The sequence below is a fragment of the Diachasma alloeum genome, unplaced genomic scaffold (assembly GCF_001412515.2).
Source record: "Diachasma alloeum isolate Michigan unplaced genomic scaffold, Dall2.0 Dall_scaffold_00481, whole genome shotgun sequence".
In the NCBI taxonomy this organism is placed as follows: Eukaryota; Metazoa; Arthropoda; class Insecta; order Hymenoptera; family Braconidae; genus Diachasma; species Diachasma alloeum.
The window spans coordinates 147,247-170,937 of NW_021680614.1; the positions used below are offsets into that span (position 1 = coordinate 147,247).

The following is a 23,691-nucleotide window of genomic DNA, read 5'->3' on the forward strand; positions in this document are numbered from 1 at the left end:
CCGCCACCGCTATGTATGAGGCTCCCTGGGGAGACTCATATATAGGGACGAACCGAGGGATGATGAGGGTCCCTCCCCAGGGAGCCTCATACATAGCGGCGGGGGGGGGGAGGCGCAGTGGATTCTCGATGTACGAAATAGTCCCATCAATTGGGCGGAGAATGCATGTTTGGCGTTTCTGCCCTGCTTTTTTGACGAAAACTGTGTTTTGATGGTTTATAATACTCAGAGAAGCTTGAAAGTGGTAACCCCTGTAAAAGTGTTGAAAAAAAATGAAAACTACTCCTGAATTGCGTTTTCTTAAAATAACTCATAAACAATGCGAGATACATTTAACAACGTAAAATACTAAATTGTAGAGTGTGAAATTCTCTACAAAATATTATGAAAGCGTTTTAACCCTATTCCTAACGGTTCGTCCCCTGGAGCCGTGCGAAGATCTAAGGTAAAAAAAATTCTTTTGAATACAAAAAAATTTATTTGAACAAAATTTTGTGTTTAAAATAATTGCAAATAATTCTATAAATCAACCCCTAAAATTTGCCTTCTTCAAAAATTCATAAGAGCTGAATTATCATGCAAACTCAATTGACACTTTAAGCTGGTTCGACAATTTTTTTTATAATTCTCATTATTAAATTCCCTTTAAATTTTGTTAACAACATTTTTATGTAGGTACCATAGATTATGAGATATACGTAATTATGTGGTTTCATTCCCAAAGGTAGGTTCCCTCGGAGAACCACTGCGCGAGAGAGATAAATGCATGTTCACGCCGTTCGTACTTCTACTAGTGATTCACTAACTAACGCGCATACGCGTGACGTTATTGCGTATCAGCTGCTTGCACGACACATGGATTTTATGTTTAGTTGTACAGAATACCAACCATTTTCGGAACAGGATACATTTGAGTAGTGCAAATAGTGATCTACAGTGATACAGTGAGTAACAAGTTCTCCAAGCTTCAAGGTAATTAATAATCCAAAATTAATGTATACCACTCTTTTTTTTGTTAATAAAGAATGAAAGTTGTTGGTCTCAGTTGAAGGTTAGAAATAACTGTTAATTTTTTTACACAGAATACATTTTTATGCAATTCCATTTCAATTACTTCCCGGTGGCTTGGCGCAGTGGGTAAGTTCGTTGCTTCACATGCGAAAGGTTCCGAGTTCAAATCCCGGCCGGGTAGAATGGTGCGATCTAACCATTTAAAGTCTTGATCATCATCGCAGTATAGCCTAACCGGGTCGAAGCGATATAAAATAACGATAAGAAAACATTTCAATTACTTCTTTTCTTTTTCACAAAATGGAAGTTGTACCATTTTTCTGAAGATCTTGGAGTTCGTGAATAGTAATAAAACCGAGACTACTTCAAAATTATAGGAGCTGAACGATTTGTTGTATAGAAAGAAATGTGTCAAATTCTGTAGAATAAAAATTCAAAATAGATGGTACGAGTGCTTTTCGTGGAAAAATTGTGTCGTAAAGTTATGCCCAGATGACTCCAAATCATCTGAAACGTGGACATTTCGTATTTTCTACGGGAGAATCTATACATTTTGGCCCAAATTTAAACAAAAAACAAAAATTTTCTGTAGAAACATGTGGAAAATTCTCTAGAAAAGTTGGGCTCAGATGTCTCAAAATCATCTGAAACGTGCTGATTTCCTATTGTTGCATACCCACTATTTTCCTAGAATAAGTTTCCTAAAAGTGCCATTCTTCTCCGAGCGTACACCAAATATTTCCAAGACCTTTGGTCCAAATATTCCGAAGACCTTTTCTTAATAACTTTATTACATTTTACTACTTTAATCCTCTAGACGCCGCGACCTTGATAAATCGTTTTATTATCCTTTTCATTAAAAATCCTTTTTAAACGTTTAATTACTTTGTGAAGATGGTATCGTCAAGCGTCATTGTTATTTATAGTTGTCGAAAAAATTAGAAAATTTAATTTAATTCCGTCGAGTACTCCTCAACCGAGCCACGACTACTGGGCATGAACCTCGCCTAGAGGACGTCATATTAATAATAATTTCGGTTTGCACCGAGGGATTATCGTCGTTGTCCTGGAGAAAAAGCTCTCTGGGATGGAACGTCGAGGAGGAACCATTCAAGGATGAGGAAGAGGAAGTCCAGGACACCAGATAGTAAGAACGAGGCTCCTCCCTTCCATCGTCGACAATTCAGAGACACCCGAGGACCATTAGAGCCCGTCGGGAAAGGTCGGGACTCGTCGGGAAATTCGCGAGGACCACGAGGACCACGACACACGATAAAACGCTGACCCATTAGGAGTCCTCATCAAGAAGTCGAGACATTAAGTTCTAGTCACAGTATCAATCGCGAATCAAATTTATTGGTCAAGTTAATTAATTTAAAATTAAGTTGAGTTACATTTCTAATTATAAAATTATCCTTATTTGGTGTCAACATATCAGAGAAATCGTCAAGTCAGGTCAGAGCTGAATTCTATTGTAAAATTTATTGTCAAAGTCGATAATTTTCGATTAAATAGGCGCTACTTGCGTCTGGATTCGCGTGCCACCGCATTCCATCGAGTATTAATTATTCCGTCGATTTACTTATCGGGATTTATTGTTCTGGTAAATTTACGTGAATTTCACGAGTTATCAGTTACTTTCGGAACGCAAATTATTATTTTCTACCAGTTTATAAATTTATGTTCTTTCTCTCATATTGGACAATTTGTATTAAATAAACTCGATTAATTTGTCACTTCTACGTGTGTCCTCCTCTCGTCGATGTGGCCGAGTTAATCGCGGGGAGTTTCGTCGTCCCTCCCCCCTGGGATCCTAATTATTCACAAGCTAGCCGGATTTGTTGGTTTGCCGGAAAATTCAAAGATTATCAAACCAACTGGCGCCCACAAAAATTGGACGATAAATCACTCGTCACAACTTCCTCGGTACTTTCCCGTACCTCAGGTCCCTAATCCGGTACTTTCCCAATACCTCAATTTGTCCTACCATTAATGTGGCACTTTCCTAATGATTCGATTCCTTGAATTCCTCATCGAGACATACCTCTCCCTCACCTAAACTGGCCAATCACCAACGTTGGATCTTACTCCCCGCAGTGACTTCAACCTCTACTATTCACCCTCAGAGGACTTAGCCGAAAACTCTCTGTAACCCAACTTAATCATAATTATTCCAACAGTCTACAGAGTAACATCTATTCAGGAAAATATCCAAAGTATTCAAACAGTACTTGTATTTTAGTCTATAAATAAAGATTTCGTGTTTAAGTTGAAGTTATTATGTTCTTCAATCCGGAATCCAACACTATTTTCTGGAAGAGTGTTTAGACGACCTGTTGGCGTGAATTTTCCGGCAAATCCAAAAAAATGTCTATGTGACCTTCTGGCGCAACTCACGCAATATCTCATTAATGGCTAGCTGTGTGGAAAAATTGAAAAAACGAATTTTATGTAAAATTTGATGATGAACATTTTTTATTCGAATAATTTTTCTCTATCTTCATCGTGTTTGCCGAAAATTGGAGCGCGCCTACTACTCGCGCAAGTGTTAGAGCGTCGCTCCAATCCCCGATAAGTCTTTATCTATCATTATTCGAGAGAAAGTTATATAATAAATAGGAGAAGCATTATCTGGCCTTGCCATCACTTTAAAATATCACTCTCAATTTATGGCATGTTATATAATAATTATGTGCAAATATTTCCGTAATATTGTCGTTTAAATAATTAAACGGTTATCAATAAATAGAAATCGCATGATTTTGCGGAAGCGGTTATCATATTCACAATCAGCGATCTTGAAAACATAATGAGTGATGGTCAAATCTTTTGAACATTTAATGTAGATTACCATCAAATGAAAGGATTCTGACAAATGTATTTTCATAGTATAATTAGAGAAATAATAATTCTTCACGCAAAAAATCATACTGGAAATGAATCATGGAAAATGTAATAAGTCTAATCTCCACCACTTTCTAATATTTTATTGGATATTCACTTATTTGGGCGATAATTGCATGAAAAATAACAATTTTCGGTCATTTTCAATACTTGCCTCGCTGAAATAATTATTAACCGCCAATTTACGGTGAAAGACAGACTCTGACGCTAAAATGCTTGTCAGTTTATTGCCCTTTTTTGGTGAAAATTTGAGATTTGTAATCGTTTTTTTTAGTAATTAACGATTGAAAAGAAAAAACGTTTTCTCGTATAAACCCCGTCCAACTGAAGATAATTTTATATATGACGTCTCATTTTGAAGGGTTTTTCATGTTCTTAGAGTATTCCACAGGATAATTCGATAGCTTGAAAGCCCACAGAAATATCGGGATCAATTTGGAAAAATTTTTTTTTACAAAAAATAAAAATTTTCAAATATCATTGCTCCTTCAGTTATCCATATTTCTCAATTTTTTGTAGCGAAGCTACTTCTATTTTATTTCAGATCAGTTTAATATATTGTGTTCAAGCTTGGCTTAGCAACCGAATGCCTTAGTACGACACCTCGCGACAATTCGTAATAATTCGGCCATCCTCGATCGGATGATTAACACCGTTGTCGCGGGAGCACAATCTCGTTCTAGCTCTCATGGTGTAAACCAAGTTACATTCCTTCATAGACCTATCGACGGATAACAGGAAATGATTTGATTTTATCACTTCGTGAAAATAATTTCACATTCAAATCCCCAACTCCTTTGGAATGACACAGTGGCACTTGTGGGTTCCAGGTAGTAGCCTACCACTCAAGAAACGACTTCACAAATCATCGATAGCTTGTTCATATTCCTCGTTAGAGATATATTCAGCTTAGAGATGAGTAAAATGTCTTGAAGCCCATTCATAAAGTTTATATGGTCTTGTGATTTGACGATCGAGAGGAAGTTGAAGGCTAGCTCGAGCGGCAACCCCTTCCAAAGCTCCACCAATGCCATCACACGGTCCCTTACCGTGAGCGGTGGCAAAACAATGCCATTCGGCATCAACACCGTAATTTTCTTTATGATAAGAAATGTTGATAAAATTCTTGAAGTTTTTGAACTGAGTGGGAGCCCCATCTGAGAAGTAATAGATCTTCACTGGATTTGGATTTATTGATTTTATGAACTGAATGAGTTTCTTCGTATTCGTGAACTGCTACTGCATCATGGAGCAAATGATCTGAAATTATTGCAATACTTTTTGTGAATAACGTTCGATCTCTCCTTATGATAAATGATGATAGTATAAATGGTTGCCGCGTCATTATCCCAATGGAAACCCGAAGCGGCGTCTTGTACAACAAATGCATAATTTTCTGCGAAATCACAAATGACCAAAAATTCTCCATCCCTCAATGATTCCCTCAACCCCTTAACGTAATTACCTTGCTCTTTTGCGATAAATGTGCGAGGCAATAGTGCAATCATCTTTTCATAAAAATCATCAGTGAATTCGTCAACATCTTGCGTGACAGTTACTAGCGAGCTGCGAGGCTTCGAAACCCACTGCTTACACATAATTATGTCAATATCATTTGCTACCAGTGTTTTTGATGAAGGAGTGTAACGTTTCGAAACTTGGACAATGTTCACATGTTCTTAAATAACATTCAGGAGTTGCGTGGTAACAAATCATGAAGTCAATGCAATTACTGTAATGGTCCAATGGATAACGCGTGTCACTTGTCAAAGTTTTCAAGTTCGAACCTATAGACATTGAACAAAGTAGATAGAGAGTAATACCTTCATGCACAACTATTCTAGCTTCATATAAATTATTAATTGATAACATACCAAGCATCACTAGTTTGATATTTTGGTGCACTGCACAAACACACACTGTGTGTTCCACTTGAACCGGCAAGAACACAATGCTTCGGACGTAACATTGCGAATGATGAAAACCCAATTTTATCATGTAGATTGTGATCCTGAAAGAGTTGCAATAACTCTTTTAAATTACAAAGAATTAACCATTTTTGATGGTAGATTTTGAGACCATCGCTAGTTTTTGTAGATACGCAATCTTTTTTCCCTGGCATAATACTGCTGAATCTGTCATCGTTGTAAAAGCCCAATAGTTTACTCGTGATTTCCTCAGGTAATTTGTGCCCTAGGAAATGACAGAAAAACACGACAGAAAATTAGAGTGAAACATTCAACAAAAGTCCATTGAAGAAAATAACCAACCTAGTCTAGAGTCCGGGCTTGATAGAATCCCTTTCGCTTTCACCAATGCTTTTGATTTGATTACCATAGACTCCGGGGCATCCATAGTTTCAAAAACCCGTTTCACGCTTCAATATAAAGTTAATAGAGTCGGAAGTTGATATTTTTGTAATTTACGGGTGCCTTCCTCATGAAATTTGTTCTTGTAACTATTCACCATCATGTGGAAATCAATTATATCACTTGGAGTTTCAAAAAGATTGAAGCAAGACCCTGTCAACTGTTGCTTCAAATTAACTGAGATTTTTTTAATTTTTTTATTTATTGATTGGTTACTTTTCAGTTGTTTGAGGTGGATTGGAGACTCATTCAGTAGCTGTAACGATTGGTTAATGACTGGCAATCGAACGTCAATTCCCAACTCTGAAGTGTTGGATTGCTGAGATAATAAATGACTAGAATAGGGAGCTGGAAGCAAAAATTCATGCAAAGAAATAAAATTGCATTCATATGAGGAAAAAGTTTAGTGAACTTACTCAAGTCGCTTCCATCTGAAGGCTGTGAATCCATAAATTCGGGATCAATAACATTGTTCAACTCCATAGGAGTTTGTTCTGCAGTAAAAATATTGTTAGATTCCTTGGTCGCGTCAGATTCTTCACTCGGTTGTTCTGTTGATGCCTCAAAAATAGGCTCACTACCGTTAGCAAAATTTTTGCGACATTGATTGCATACTTTAGCACCGATTGCTAACCTCTATCTTCTCTGAACTGTTTCTGTGATTTTTCGTAAGTCTTTCGTTTTTTCATGATTTATTATTAATCCAAATGGATTGCAACATCGATCAACGAAAGGCTTTCGCGGAGCCATACTGTAGCTTTATTTTAACCTTTTCAAGATGTCACAACTATTGGTCGATTTCAAAAAACTACTGTGAAAATGACAATGTCAACGTGAACGCCAAAATCACAGAATAATTTACAAACACGCTACTTGCGAATATTTAGGCAACTTCGCTTTGGATATAGCCATAGTAAGCGCTATCTGATGAGCGAGAAAAAACAGAGATTATGGGATTTTTTCGGGCTGAAATTTGAAAATATATTAAAACTGAAAATAATGACTTTTTATTTAGAAATGACTGAAAATATGATATATATAAATGGAGGCCCATTTTTTCCTTTGGTATTTCCTCGTTTTTCATCATTTCAAATGTACTCAATTTTTTTGAGAATTTTAAATCGGGTCGAACTTGAAAAACCATCAATTTTAGTAGGTTTTTTTCCAAAATTTCCATGTAATGAGGCATAAAAAAATATTCCTGTTATGGAATGAAAAACTCGATTAAAAACACACGTTTTAAAAAAAAACGTCCCAATCGATTCATTTTTGAGTGAATTATGTCATTTCAAATAAAAATAAGGAAAAAATCATAACTGCTGAGATCATGCACCAAAAAATCTTTAAAAAAATCAGTGGTTATTTTGAGATGAATATCTTTCGAGAAAAAAATATCGCGCATGTAGAATTAGGTGAAAGTTTTGCTCTCATTTATTTCACTTGTAATAACCCTATACGATGTCCAAGGTAAGAGAATACTTTTGGAGCAGACGGTACGACAGAGACAGGTGGCCTCAAAAATCGACACTCTCTCTCAGCTCGTTCGGGCGGCTCAGTGCGCTTTCCAGTATCCTTATAGAAAAAAAGCATGCATGTCATGACGGAGAGCATGTAAAAAGTATCACGACCGCGCACGAACGACATATTTTCATGTGAACTTTCATGAGAATGAGCAATGCGGCCGCGATGTCGCTGTTGAACAAAGTGCGCGTAAATTACAAATCGGATTCTCTATGTGAAACGAAAAATTGTTGGAATGATGATTGATAATTGGATAACTTGAAAGCCGAAAATGGAATGAAACAAGTGGGAAATTACGTTTGTCGCCATGTAGTATTGTTATTTTTGCTTATTGTTATATTTATCGCAGATGTAGTCACTCCAAAATATATATTTTTGGGTGTTTGGGAAATTATTTTTTTCGTCATAATATAGTATGGTTATTTTTACTAATGAATTTACTAACCAATACACTTCCGAATGGTCATTTGGCACCGCATTTTCTTCTATCGTATATAATTCATCGTTTGATATTCCTCTTAATAAGAAAAACATGCATTGCAAATTGTCATGGTGGAGAACATGAATTTGGAAATAACATGACGGCGGGCGAAAGAACCGAAAGACGCATGAACTTCCATGCGGTTGAGTAATGCGGCCGCGACAGCGCTGTCTAAAAAAGCGCGTGAATTATAAAGTAGACTTATTGCTTATAACCTAAACTAAGAAAAAAACATCGTGTATACATTGAATACATCAGTGCATATTTTCTATACATGGATTGATTTATAATGACCGGAATGTGAAATTATTTTTTGATGATGACTGTTAAAAATTGAAAGATAGTTGAAATGATTGATAATTAGATAAACTTGATTTGATGTCAAGAGTGGAATAAAATAAAAGTGATTGATTGCTTTCGTCACAACATAGTCAATATATTTTGGCTCATAAATTAGCGATGCACTACATTAGTGATACACTAAATTCAATAATTTATTGTATTCAATTTATTGACATTGCCTCAATGCTGGCGGCCAAATTGTATCAGAAATATTGGTTTCTAAATGATTTTTTTCAACAAAAAATTATGCAATCAATTCCATGATCGAACTTGGTCATGATGCCATTGAGAAGAATATTGTAAATTATAATTAGACTTATTTAAACAATTATTTTTTCAGTTATCCTCGAAAAACGATCAGTCACATATACCCATACATACACATACATACATGCATATATATATTGTGACCTTTCAATATTTAATTATTATTATTTCCTAAAACGGGGATTTAGGGCAATTAAATAATGAGGACAAATGAGGGATAAAATTAACTGAATATCTATATTTCTATTAATTTACATGATAGATCATCGTAAGACGCTTGCAATGCCTTTTACTTGGATCTACGGTTATGGGTAAGGCCAGGCAACTTTTGTACACGTAAAAAGGGAGTGACTCTAATGCAGAAAAAGGGGAGAAGCTAGTCGTGTCGAGGGAATGCAACTAAATATATAAATGATAACTGAAGGGGGAGAAACAAAAGAGTGTAGGCTCACCGTTGGGGGGTATGAAGGGTAACATGGTGGGGACAAGAGGGAAAATGAGGGGGGCAACTCGTACTCACGAAGGGACTTCACTCTGCCGAACACGTGGAATTCCACCGGCGCCTTGCACTCCTTCCAAATACCAGGGCGTTTTCCTGGAGAGCCTCCTTTCCACCTCGGGGTTTCCTGGGCACCAATACTAGAGCTGGGATGAGCTCGATGTATCNGAGCTCGACGTATCAAAAGTCCTCTTTTTATCTGCCAAATAACTTCCGGGCGAATTTTACTGTATTCACTACTACTACTTTCGGGGCACGTGGCGACTCACGGGGCAGCTAATGCACGAGTGACGATCTCTGCTTTTCCTTCGCGATTCATGGGGATTCGTCAGGTGTCGATGTCCTTCGGTTTTTAATTCGGGAGCAACCGAGGCCAATCAGCACGGTTGAGTGGTGACGATGACCACAATCCAGGGATGTCTCGCAAGGGATTATTGCTGGTGTTGAATATTCGGGGGTNTCAGGTGTCGATGTCCTTCGGTTTTTAATTCGGGAGCAACCGAGGCCAATCAGCACGGTTGAGTGGTGACGATGACCACAATCCAGGGATGTCTCATAAGGGATTATTGCAGGTGTTGAATATTCGGGGGTCCAGTATGTGGAATTTCCAGGGGGCGATGGCTTCTCCAATTGATCGGGTGGGGCCGGAACTGATATCTTCCTTCGGCTGATGTCTTCGTGATGTCCAGGGGCGGGGGTAGAGGGGCGATGAGAGGAAAAGTCTGGGGAAGGGGTATCCAACGGTGGCGGAATTTACCGTTTAGGGGGCAGTGTGTAGTGGGAGAAAATATGTAGAAAAATAATAAAAAATAAATGAATATGCCTCGTCACAATATATCCGGACATGGTCTAAAAATTGCATATTCGAACTCTTGAGTCCAAAAGTAGTTATCCTGATACAAATGTTGGCATTTTTGGATTTGAAAAATACAATGTTCCCCTTCGGAAGTAAAATGAATCTCATGTTTTTTTAAATGATTCAAACCAAATTCATAACTTACATAATTAATATGATTGCAATTTTTTTATTCGATTTTTATTTTTATACTCTTTGTGAATTGCAATCAGTATTTATACCATAAAATCAAAGAATATTGAATTTTCACCCTGAAATAAGGTCGGAATACTTTTCATTCAAAGATTTTCAATCATCTAATTTATCAATTGAATTGGATAGGGAAAGCTTAAAAATGAAGGATGGATAATTAGCGGCTTTCGAACAAAATTCCATAAATACTTGCTTTTTTCAATATTCTCTTAGGAATGAATAATCGAATGGTTCAAATTTACAAAAAAAGTCATTTTTTCAATTCAGTTACAGTACAGTTCAGGAAAAATTATTCTTTGAGTTAAAAATTGATTATAATTGAATCATTTGTAAAAAAAAGTCATGGTCTCCGAAAATCGGAATTTTTAAATTATTTTATTAGTCTACTTCGAAAAGTTGACTTTCTATTTTTTTCTATATTTTTTCAATATTCTTTCATAATGATGAGTAAATAGCAATTATACTGTTGGAAAAAAGAATTGAAATTTTAAGGACACTTCAAGGGTATTATGGTGGGGCCCATAGCTGGAAAAAAAAGCAGAGAATTCAATGAAAATTGCTGAACAAATTATTCGATCCATTTGAGAGCCGTGTGCAAAATGTCAAGACCCCTACTTAAACAATAAAAATGGGAATAATTTTTGAAGTTGCTACTTATACACACGGTTGAATGGGGCATCGGTAATTTTAGTGCTTTTCCTACGTTATTGATCTATCGATAACGTCGGAAATTCACAAAAATTACCGATGCCCTATTTAACTGCGTGTATAAGTAGCAATTTCAAAAATTATTCCCATTATTATTGTCCAAGTAGGGGTCTTGAGATTTTGCACACGGCTTTCAAATGGATCGAATAATCTGTTCAGCAATTTTCATTGAATTCTCTGCTTTTTTTTCCAGCTATAGCCCCCGCCATAATACTCTTAATGGTAAATTTTAGGAGTTTGAGAGGGAAAAGTCATGAAGTGTAAAATTTCACTGAAAATTTACTGCAAACTCCACATTTTTTAACAGCATGAAAATGAAAACTTTCAAATTACTTGAATTCTCATTCAACATATGAACATACTGTACCTAATTACTCGATAGTTTCGGATGCTGAAGCAATTATAATTGTCCAAATCGAAAAAAGAATTATTTAACTTTCTGAATGTTGCGTTTAGTAAGTTTTTCTCGAAAGTTGATTAGAATCAGTAGCTAGAATTATGCGATTATAGAATTTGAATGTGACACAATGAAAACCATGATCAGTTTTTTTACTTTGAAAAAAAAATATGTATCCAAATTTAAACATTGTAGAGAACAAGAATAACGATATTTGTGTCATATACAGTGAATTCTTGAGATGAATTTTAGATTAACGAAAAAAGATGGTGCAGAAGTCACATTGTCATTTCAATTTTTATTTTCAATTTTATGCTGGAAACATGAGATGATATTCAGAGGTGTTATGTCCGAAAGATTTTCAGGCGGGAAATCCTGAATTATGAAAATTGAGCTATTGTGCGTTCATTTCCCCTAGATTGGATAAGTTCCTTGGTAAACAATAAAAATAATGTGCGATAAAATGTTTCTTATCGTGGTTTCCCGAATTTTTATGGGCAATTTTTTTGTTCGCACTCTTACCTTATTTTCTTCTTCGAATATAGGGCCTCAAATTTCGTTATAAATTTTCTGCCGGGTGGGTGGATGGGATCGGCTTCAAGGACTTCCCGTGGAGGCTCTTTTTGCTATGCTGGATATCGGGGGGAGGGTGTGCTGGGCCGGGCTTAAGAGGCCTGACGTTAATTTCTCCGAGGTTTCCGCTGCTGGAGATCGTATGAGGAGTATGGCTTCGATATCTCCGGATGCGGGCGTGTGGAGGTTGGTAAAGGGTGCTCTCGGAGGGCGCCATCGGTGGAGTTTATCAGTACCCGGCCTGGATGGTCACGAGTCCTTAAGGGATGACTCTTTCTGATGTGTCAACGTAGTTCTGTTGTCACATGGTCCGTGTGCTGATGAGCTTCGGGTGTTCTGGCAGCTCTTTGTTTTTCGTGGCATTGTTAGGGTAAGTAGTCACCAATGTTGTTAAGGTGGGGTGATTCCGAGTCCTTTTGTTCTTTTCCTTTTTATAATTGTTTTCTTTTTGTATTTTCCAGCGGCAGTCCTTGTCCCTTTTTTCTCACGGTGCTGTTGTTGTTTTGCGAGAGCTTAGAGGTTTCCGAGTCCCGGGAGTTGGAGGTTCTTTTTGCAAGGGGAAGTAGAGGGGACTGTGAATGATAGAGGTGAGCTGGATGATTTTTTTTTTCTGAACATTAATTTCGGTCTTTTAGATTCCGAAGGCCGAAATGTGCTCCACGAAGAGGACTGTTCGCGATTGCGAGTGTAAAACCGCTCTAGCACTCGAGGGCGCTGATGTGAGCGCCGCCATTCACGGTCATCAACCGATCAGCTGGTCAGCGTGCCGAGTCATGCAGTTACCCTTTGAATTCTGAGACAGTCAATCGTAGCTCCGTGAATATTATAAAATTAAATATAGTTCGCATTGTTTTGAATACCTAAAGTATATTATATTGAGTTTAGTGCAATTAATCATTGTTACATTTAAATTGTGTTCAATTAATTCTCCCATTCCGGCTCCTCGTGAAATTACAATCCGTGGTAAATAAATATTAATTCAAAATTCTAAAGGCAGTCTTGAACGTGGTCCTTCGAGCCGGATTGGCGGGACATTAAACTAATTAAACACAATTAATTGTTTGGTCGGTTTTTCGCCAGAGTCGAAAAGTTTGACATTAAAAATAAATCAGCTCGCGTTCGACGATAAATTGTGGAATAAATCGCGTCACCGAGTGTAAACCCCCGTGCGTAACCGAACTACAATGCGTCTCCCACGTGGTGAGCATTAAAATTCTCCTTTCCAAATTTGTTTGTTGAGATTCAGTGCGATTTTCGAGTAATTAACGTCGGTAATCGACGTACTGAAATTAATACAAATCATTCTATTGCATTTAGGATACGCTAAACAGAGTAAAACTCAACCATAACCCTCGTGCAACCGTGTGTGCACACTGGTACTTCTCGTGGCATCTCTATTATGAACCCCGTGGCGCTTCACTCGGGAAATTCAAACGCGTAACGACGCTCAGTGCCGTCTTGCAAAAACGCGGTTGACACGCACCATCTTTAAATTGAATGAGTGCCGTATATCCCCACCACGGACTCTGTGCAATAAACTCAATTTAATTGAAATCCAAATTAGAAAATAATTTCAGTGAATAACAGAGTGATCTATACTAGAGCATTGCTGAGCACCCTGACGTTGTGCTGCTCGAGTGATTAAGTGACTTTTTAAATTAATTCTCACACAGTTATTTATATTATATCAAATGAAATAGTGCAAAAATGTGTCAACATCATGCAACGTTGGATGCTTCTCTCATCGCGGATGATGACACATTTGAGGAGACCCTAGACACTCAAGAAAGACGTATCGAGGCTCTGCAACGCATGAACACCAATTTCAAGGCCCTACCTCAACAATCTAAGACACTGAGTGCTATGAAGGTCGCGCTGGAACAATTGGAGACTGATTATTTTGAGACCAAAGTCCTTGACAGGCGCTTGCACAGGCTGGGTGTTCTGAAGGAGAACAAGCAGAGTGCATACTTCACCGAATTGAAGTTTGAAAAGGCAGAAGCTCAATACATGAAGGACAAAATCCTCTCGTATGAAGCCACGGAGCGATTATCGCCGCCCCCTGTCATACCACAAGACACCAAACCCACTCAAGAATTCGAAAACTCCTTCTTCAAACTCGAAAAAATCAAGGCTCCTAAATTCAGTGGAAATATCGCAAAGTGGAAGAACTTCAGAGGATTTTATAAGAAGCTAGTGCATGATAATCCAGCCATTCCCACGATTCAGAAGTTTTTTATCCTTCGCGCCTCATTAGAAGGGGACGCCCTCGAACTCATCGATGACGTGGATGTGACTGAGGACAACTACAGCATTGTCTGGAGAATTCTGAATGACACACCTGAAAGAGCTGTTTAGTGTCAAGAAGATGAAAAGTGAGACAGCTGATGAAGCACCCCGGCTACATGACCAGACCGTTCGCGCACGTGAAGTCCTCTCAAACCTGAAAAGGAATGTCGAACATTGAGATGATATCCTTGTATACCTCACAGTCAACAAGATGGATAATAAAATACGCAAGCACTGGGAGCTGAACATCAACAATGTCAACGAGCTCCCCGCGTTCCAGGAAGTCAAGGCCTTTCTCGATGAAAGCGCTAAGAGACTCGACCGTCTACCGGCCAGTACTACTTCCACGCGTCAGCACAGTAAGGCAGCCTTTAAGGCTATGCACGCTGTTACTGAGGAAAAGGTCGTGTGCCCCTTTTGTAGCAAAAATCACTCCTTAACCACTTGCTTCTCTTTCAAGGCTAAGTCCCTCTCAAATAAACTTGACTTTGATTAAATGACAAATGACTTTATTAAATCTAATAATCTTTGTTTCAATTGTCTCAAGAGTGATCACACGGCCAAAGACAGCGAGGAGCAAGATCGCTACAAAAATTGCTAGAGAGAACATCACACCATCGTCTGCAGGTCATCCAAGGGGCCCAGAAGTGAGAAGAGAACAGCTAACACCGCCAAGGCTGAACGCGGTAATAGCGACGCTGACAGCTCCAGCTCTGAAGGTCAGAGCGACAGACCTATCTCTTCGGATGAAGAAGAAGAAGCAGTAAAGGTTAATGCATGTCACAGCAACCAGGCAGTATCCACTACCAATTCAGTGTCACTCGCGACCGCAAGAGTACGCCTTCGTACTATCGATGGTCGTACAATAATCGCTAGAGCTCTCCTGGACCAAGGATCTGAGTTGTCTTTCATTAGCGAGTCAGCAGCGCAGGTATTACGCGCTCCACAGGTCAAGGTCAACATCACCATCGCCGGAGTTAAAGGGAACAAAACCGCATCCTGCAAGACGGCAGCGTCGCGTGCTATGGAACCGTGCTACTCAAGGGAGCCGTCACTCCCGATCATCGCTCACGTCCTTCCCAAGCTTACATCATACGCCCCACGAAGGGAACTCACCCAAGTAAAATGGAGTCATCTCGAAGGGCTGACATTCGCAGACGCTGACCCCAAGGACAACAGAAAAATCGATGTGATCATTGGAGCAGATTTATATCCTGCTATTCTGTTAGAAGGTATAACAAAGGGATCTATTGATTCTCCCATGGCGCAAGAGACGATCTTCGGATGGGTAGTCAGGCCCTCAGACATTCTCAAGAACCCTGGAGCAACAGACTCACGCGTCAGCTCATCATTGCATTATCAGGGAACCTATCGACGATTCAATTCACAGATTCTGGGAACTAGAAGAGCTTTCTAGCCCCATTGGCCTGAATCAGGAGGATCAGAAAGTGGAGGACCACTTCAAGGATACGCATTCGCGAGAAAAGAGTGGACGATAGATAGTGCACCTTCCCCTGAAGAGTCAACTACCTCTAGAGATTGGTGAATCCTACGGTATCGTGAGGAAATGCTTGGAAAGACAGAGAAACCGATTCCTCGCTAATCCACTACATCAATGTGAGTATGACAAATTTCTCATGGAATACCAAGATGTAGGACACATGAAATTATCCTCGGAAAACACGGATCCTAGACAGAGGCCGGTGTAATTACCACATCACGCTGTCTTACGAGAAGATAGTTTGGCCTCACCGATCAGAGTGGTATTCAACGCCTCTAGCCACACCACCAATGGATCCACTCTCAATGATCATCTGTACATTGGTCCACAATTACTACCTGATCTCCTCGATGTCATCCTGAGATGGAGGATGCATCCAATGGCACTGGGAGCAGACATCGAGAAGATGTTTCGACAGATTCTTGTAGCCCCTGAGGAGCAGCACTTCCAAAGAATTCTGTGGCAACCACCTGGAACGACGAAAGTGACATCATATGATTTAAAAACAGTAACGTATGGAACTGCACCAGCACCATTCCTGGCTAACCGCGTGCTGAAACAACTGGCTATGGACGAACGACAGAAATTCCCGCGAGCCGCCGCTATACTGGAACGTGATTTTTACGTTGATGACGTCTTGACTGGAGCTTCGTCAAGTGAGGAAGCCAGAGACATCCAAAATGAGCTACAACTGCTGTTACGTTCCGGTGGAATGAACCTGAGAAAATGGGCATCTAGCCATGCTGAAAGCCTCAGAGCAGTCCCCTGCGAGCTGCTAGCACGCGACCCTACATCGAAATTCGATCAGAAGGAAATCGTCAAGGTCCTTGGAGTCTAATGGAATATGAATCAAGACACCTTCAATCTCCGTGTCCTCAAATAACTCGAGCAAGGCCACGAAGGGCGGAATCCTCTCAACTATCGCCCGGATCTTCGACCCAGTGGGCTGGCTCACGCCCACTACAATCACAGCAAAAATCCTTATTCAAGAACTATGGTTACTTGGAACAGATTGGGACGAAGAAGTGCCCGAGACAATTCTTGAAAAGTGAAAAAAATTTCAGTCTCAACTCACAACTCTCCAAGAGATCAACATCAATTGATATCTCAAATGGACACCAGACTCACAAAAGCTGGAACTACATGGGTTTTGCGACGTATCTACCCAAGCCTACGCTGCTGCAGTCTACCTGAAAATAAGAGGAGACGAGATTACCCCAATAGAAGTGTACCTCATCATGGGAAAATCCAAGGTCGCCCCTACAAGGCACCAGACAGTAGCAAAAATTGAGCTGTGTGCCGCACATCTGGTGGTTCGAGTCTTGAAACTCGTAGCAGTACCCACTCACGCGTGGAGTGACTCACAAATAGTGCATGGCTTCAAAAATACGCATCACACTGGCCGAAATTTGTTGCCAATCGAGTATCTGAGATACAGACCAGATTCCCAACTGCCGACTGACATCACGTACCAACTACATCGAACCCAGCCGACTGTGCCTCTCGCGGAGTTCTACCCGCAAATCTGGTCACACATGACCTTTGGTGGACTGGACCAAAATGGCTAAAACTTGATGCAAGTCAATGGCCACAACAAGGAACCATCGACAACCCAACTCTTCAAACAAAAACCGAAGAGAAAGACAACCTCATAGGATGCACGACAACGCGGGAAACTCAAGCGGTTGGTGATCATGAGCCAGGAGACATTCTTGAGCTACCTCACCTTATCCCCTCGTGGCAGAAGATCTTGAGGATCACAGCCTATTGCTTGAAACCCTTGAACGCGTTGAAGGAACGTCAATCACAACTCTCATCCAAGGCTTTAATAGAGAAAGCGTATGATTTTTGGATCAGACAAACCCAGCGAGACGAGTTCCAGCATCAAATTGGCCTACTGGAAGTGAATCAAGAACTTCCAACCAAGGATAAACTGCTCCCACTCCACCCTGTAATGGATGATAATGGCATCATGAGAATGAGCGGACGTATTTCCAAAGCATCAGTCTCGTACGAGGAGAAACATCCCATAATTTTGCCAGCAGGAAGAATCGCAGACCTCCTTATCAAGGACATTCACCAAAGAACACTACACGGAGGTTTTTAGCTGACCCTAAGTACTCTGAGACAAAACTATTGGGTCCTGAACGCGAGACGCCTTGTAAAGAGCCACATCCACAAATACGTGGAGTGCATTAGATACGACGGGAAACCAGCGCACCAAATCATGTCGGCTCATCCACCAGAGCGAGTAACACCGTCGCCACCTTTTACACACACTGGGCTAGACTATGCTGGACCTGTTAATGTTCGCACAACCCCAGGACGTGGACATAAATCACACAAGGGCTACATCGCGCTCTTCGTGTGTATGGTCACTCGCACAATCCACTTGGAACTAGTGTCAGATTATTCAACACCGACATTCTTGGCTGCATTCGACAAATTCGCGTCGCGTCGTGGATTACCATCGGATTTATACAGCGACTATGGTACCACTTTCCAAGGAGCAGAACGTGAACTCAGGAAAGTCATAGACGAAGTGTACCAGAACCCTGACGTTCAAGCCAACATCGCAACGAAGAGAATCGAGTGGCACTTCATCCCTCCCAGCTCTCCACATTTCGGTGGACTTTGGAAAGCAGGAGTGAAGTCAGTAAAAAACCTGGTGAAGAGACTGCTAGACGACTACACGCCAACCTTCGAAGAATGTACTACACTGCTAAGTAAAATCGGGTGCAACTTGAACTCGAGACCACTTGGACTCCTCCGCGATGATCCTGAAGATATCGCTGTCTTAACTCCCGGACACTTCCTCATCGGCCGACCAATGAACGCGGTTCCAGCCTCATCCACATTAGAACTGAAGCAGAACAGGTTATCGCGTTGGCAGTTCATCCACCACCTCAATGAGAACTTCTGGAATTGCTGGAGGAATGAGTATCTCCACATGCTACAGACACGACAGAAGTGGCGCGCAGAACGGGAGAACTTACGAATAAATGACATAGTTCTCATCAAGGACCTCGCGACTCCACCATGCAAGTGGCCCCTAGCCCGCGTCTTCAAAACATACCCAGGAGAGGACGGCAAGGTTAGAGCTGTAAAGGTGAAGACGGGCACTTCAACGTACACTCGACCAATCGTGAAGCTGATCCCCCTGCACGTGAGAGACTCCATGGCGGACGGTGAACCGCCGCAGGGGATATAACCCCTATAATATTGATGTATTTAATCTTTTGAGACTGTTTCAGATTGCAACTCCTTCGTTCTAAATTACTGGAAAACGAGAAGGGTGGTATGTTCGCGATTGCGAGTATAAAAGCACTCTAGCACTCGAAGGCGCTGATGTGAGCGCCGAAATTCACGGTCATCGACCGATCAACTGGTCAGCGTATTGAGTCATGCAGTTACCCTTTGGATTCTGAGACAGTCAATCGTAGCTCCGTGAATATCATAAAATTAAATATAGTTTACGTTATTTTGAATACGTAAAGTGTATTATATTGAGTTTAGTGCAATTAAACATTGTTACATTTAAATTGTGTTTAATTAATTCTCCCATTCCGGCACCTCGTGAAATTACAATTCGTGGTAAATAAATATTAATTTAAAATTCTCAAGCCAATCTTGAACAAGGACGTTTAATCAATCCGGGACTGGTTGTTCGGCTATTTGTAGCGAGGGAAAATTTCTAATTTATCATTTCTTTCATTTAAAATTTATTTTCCTTAATAAACTCTCACTTTGACCCTTTGAACTGGCTCTATTCTTATCCTATTTTATCTGGTGTTTCTTAAGTTTTTCCTATTTTCTATTTTCTATTCGCTAGGGGAGAATTTTCACATATTGGATTTTCTTGGAATGAAGGTAATTATTCCTTTTTATTATTTTATGCGTATTTGTTATCCCGTTTTATATAATTTTCTGAAGTTTTCTTATCTAATACCTCATTGAGTAACCCATGTGTGTGTTAGTGACTTCTTAAACCTAGTGTGTCTTCTGTTCAGGTTTTACTGGCGTAAGAATATCCTTTGAGTTCTACTCTTTTGATAGCTTAAGTGTTTAACTTTTGTCAAGTTCAATTTCAATTAACGTATTACAGGATCTTCTTACATAAGTTACTCATTCTTTATTGCGATTTTAGGTAACTTATCAATACAACGGTAGTCCAAAGTCTTCTTCTGCTGGGGACGCTGGCGTCGGTTTTGGCGGTGGTTGCGTAATCGCTGGTCTGGCTGGTATAGCGGGCCGAACCCGCTTGAGTTGGACCACGTCTTCCCGAGGACTGAAGATGATTCTTGGGGAGTTGACCTCTTTTCTGCGTTGGTCAGAGGACGGTTGACGCTTGCTGGAGCATAATTTGGTGATGCTTGCCCACTGGCCTCTGCAGGCGTACGCTATCAGGTTTGCGATGATCAGCAGAGTGAAGGTTCCAATGAACCCGGTGATACCCATATGGATATCCCTGATATTTGTCCATCTTATGGTTTATAATCAGGTCGAGGGTATGTTGAAATGCATGTAGATCGGTGGCCTTAGTGTTATTTGGCAAGGGATTTAATTTTATTGTTTTTAGCAAGTTCGGCAGCTCAACTTCGTTGATCAGTTTGGGTGACAACAGTGAGAGATTCAAGTTCAGCGGTATCACGTGAAGATCGGGGAGTCGGGACTCGCCAGCGCCAGTATTTTTTAATACGTTCGAGGATGTCTTAGCCTCGCAGTCGGGACTAAGGCGTAAAATTCCTGTTTTCTCAATACTGGACGTATAGCTTAACGTCCCTCTGTATACCACATTTAACGTAGTTGTTTCTGCCGTGGAAAATAGCCACGTGTGAGACTCCTGCAGTAGTAGACGTCCATTGAGTTTTATGTACGCGTAGGATCTGAATGTCACAGGTCTTCATGGCTTCTATGGATGGATTCGTTAGGAGGTCAATTTCGCAGCAGCGTGAGTCATGTTAATTCTCAAGGACGTGAATAGGGCAAAAGTGCGAGGTCTTCAGGGGCATGCATTGCTGATAATAGATCTGGTCCACCGTGAAATAGTGTTGACGATCCAGTATGACCACTATGTACTCCGTGGATGGTTGGATGAAGGCTGATGCAGTTTGATTTCCTGTCGTGATCTGGGGCATGCGGCAGGGAATCATCCGACACATTTTCATGACCGTTTTGTCCATCAATGGAACGGTAATTCAAGCGATAAATTTTGCTTGAGAGTGGAACAGGTGTATGGTGGAAATTATGGTGAGAAGGCCCAAGTCTGAGGTATCTGCATCAATCGGGAACTCTAAACATGGTTCGTGTTTTCGGATATCCTTAATGGCATCTGCTAGCTGTTGACGCGTGAGCAGGTAGGGGCTGATTCGCCCGTGTTTAACTTCTTCGATGGCTTCGCAGACTTTCTTAAGGGTGTCGACGTAGTGTCTGTATATTTCCAATCCTTCGATACCAATCTGCATGACCACGTACATGTATTCCATCTTAACTAGTCTATCGGAGACGTACGTGAGCTTTTGAGTGAGTTGTTCGGCATCTTCTTTCAGGAGACGGATGTTATTTTGCATGTGGTTGAGATGCTCTAGGTTGTCTTCGATTTCAGTTTGTAGGATATGCGTAGCATTGCTTACAATTTGCCCTAGTTCAAATTGTAAGCAACCTGTTTGACTAGCCAGCGATGTTGGGTGTAGTCTGGTACTCCAACTATGGGGTCGAAAATTCTACCAAGGAACCCGAAGATCGGTTCACTATCGCTGGTGGGGTTATCTTCGATGTCATGACGTCTTCTGGAGGTTTGTTCACTGGGGAGATTCTCCTCTAGCAGGTCTTCGATGTGATTCTGGAGTGTTTTGGCTTCTTTCTCGAGATTCTTCTGTGCCACTATCCCAAGTGCTTGGGAACACGCGATGGTTCCATTAGTGTTGTCCTTACATCGTTCTCGGAGGGTGCTGAACCTCTGCCAGCCCGTTGTACGGGATCCGACGACAACTTGAACGTCGATAGCAACGGAAATGGTCCAAGATTTTGCAGCCATTTTGGTGGTGTCTATGGCCTCGTAGTAGATTCCTGGGTGGTGTGTGAGAGGATGAATCTCGAAAGGAGGTTGTTGTGCTTCCACGTGGATGACCAGTAGTAAGGTAATGGTCAGGATTTTCCAGATTCAGTTCGTCGGGGTAATTGGGGTCGATTTGTTCGATTTCCGTTGTTGGCGACCCTTCCCTTCCTTCTGGATTTTTGAGCCGATTTTCGCTAGACGATTGGCTTGTTCGTTTCCATAGAACCGTTGGTGTCCTGGGATGTGCTGGAAGATGACGTCTGTATTTTCCATGTACGGGTCTAGTACCTTGAGTAACTCCTGATTTACTATGGGTCTGTTTTTCGCGTTCAACCACCCGTTTTGTTTCCATTTGCCCATATATTGGAGTACGCAGTCGATGAGATATTGAGAGTGGGTTATTATTCTCAACTTCGGTACATCTTTTTCTTTGTAGATTTTGATGGCTTCGATCGCGGCAAGGGTTTCAGCAACGATATTGGTGACTCTGGCTTCCTTCAGGGTTTTGGAGGTATTCCATCGATGGTTGTCACCAAACCAGATGCCTATTCCGGCAATGGCGTTAGCGCAACCGTTGTAGCTGCATGACCCATCCACGTATACGTTCACTCGTCCACCTTGAGTGACTTCTAGGCCCGAGTGAGGGAAGGCATTGACTTTTTGCTCCATTAGTTACCTGGAGACAGAAGAGAAGATTTTTTGTCGAACTTCTATGAATTCTCAGTGTTAGTAATTATGTTCTGATGATTTAAGATTAGGCTGGAAAAATGTCCTGATTAATCAGGGCACCTCTTTAGCTTATTTGGGTGCTTCATGAATCTTGCACCCTCGAACGTCTCCAATATTACATCACCTCTGATCGTTGTGTATACAATTTCGAAAGGTCCGATTTATTGATCGTCGAATTTACCTGTCTGCGTTTCTTTTAGGACATACGCGAATTCTCCGGGCTTAAAATCTACCAGTTTAGCGTCACGATCATAATATTCTTTTTATTTTTCTTCGGCTCTAATTAAATTTTTCGCCGCCATTAATTGGATGTTATCTAAATGGGTGACTAGGTCGCTCAGACAGTCTTCGTATGAATCGATTTCGGGAAGTTCATGTATGACGGATGATACGCGTGCTCTTTTTCCATATAGAAGTTCGAAAGGGGTGAAGTTTGTCGCGCTATGGACCGTGGTATTGTACGAGAACATCGCGAAAGGAAGAAGTTTATCCCAACTTCTATTGTCTTTACAGAGGGTTTTCAGATACTCGACTACGACGTGATGACTTCGTTCTAAAGCTCCATTACTATGTTGTTGGTATCCTGAAGTTGTTATATACTCGGCTCTCGGGATTCTTGCCATGTGAGCGATGAGTTTACTGGTGAAATTTGTTTCTCTGCCTGTAAGAGTAATCTTAGGGCAGCTATAAATGGCTATGTAAAAGTCTAGCAGTGCAATGGCGACTTCAATGGGGGTGGCGTTTGGCATAGGGACGGCGGTACAGTCCTTTGAGAAATTATCCTGGATAGTGAGAATGTAAATGTTTTTGGAGGGTGTCCTAGGGAGAGGTCCCACGATGTCCATTGAAATTTTCTCGAAGCAGCTTGTGGGAGTACCGGTTATTTGCATCGGTTGTTTGGTTTTGATCCGCCTGAGTTTTGCTAAATGGCAAATTTTGCATTTCCTGATGTAGGTTTCGATATCTGCCTTCATTCCCGGCCAACAGAAGCGAT

At 40.7% G+C, this 23,691-nt stretch overlaps 2 protein-coding genes across 2 annotated transcripts; one reads left to right on the forward strand and one right to left on the reverse strand.

Moving 5' to 3' along the window:
* The first annotated feature begins 18,137 nt into the window (after nt 1-18,137).
* Nucleotides 18,138-19,121, forward strand: LOC107042496. The gene has a single exon (XM_015263557.1). It carries the CDS (start codon nt 18,138-18,140, stop codon nt 19,119-19,121), a length of 984 nt encoding a protein of 327 aa, XP_015119043.1.
* Nucleotides 19,122-22,073: 2,952 nt separating this feature from the next.
* On the reverse strand, nt 22,074-22,637 carry LOC107042497 (ribonuclease H1-like). Its single transcript, XM_015263558.1, has one exon. It carries the CDS (start codon nt 22,635-22,637, stop codon nt 22,074-22,076), a length of 564 nt encoding a protein of 187 aa, XP_015119044.1.
* Between the last annotated feature and the right edge of the window lie 1,054 nt (nt 22,638-23,691).

What these genes read in the sequence shown, in the direction of transcription:
- LOC107042496 (XM_015263557.1), top strand. Translation starts at nt 18,138, where the DNA reads ATGTCGGCTCATCCACCAGAGCGAGTAACACCGTCGCCACCTTTTACA.
- LOC107042497 (XM_015263558.1), bottom strand. Translation starts at nt 22,637, where the DNA reads ATGGAGCAAAAAGTCAATGCCTTCCCTCACTCGGGCCTAGAAGTCACT.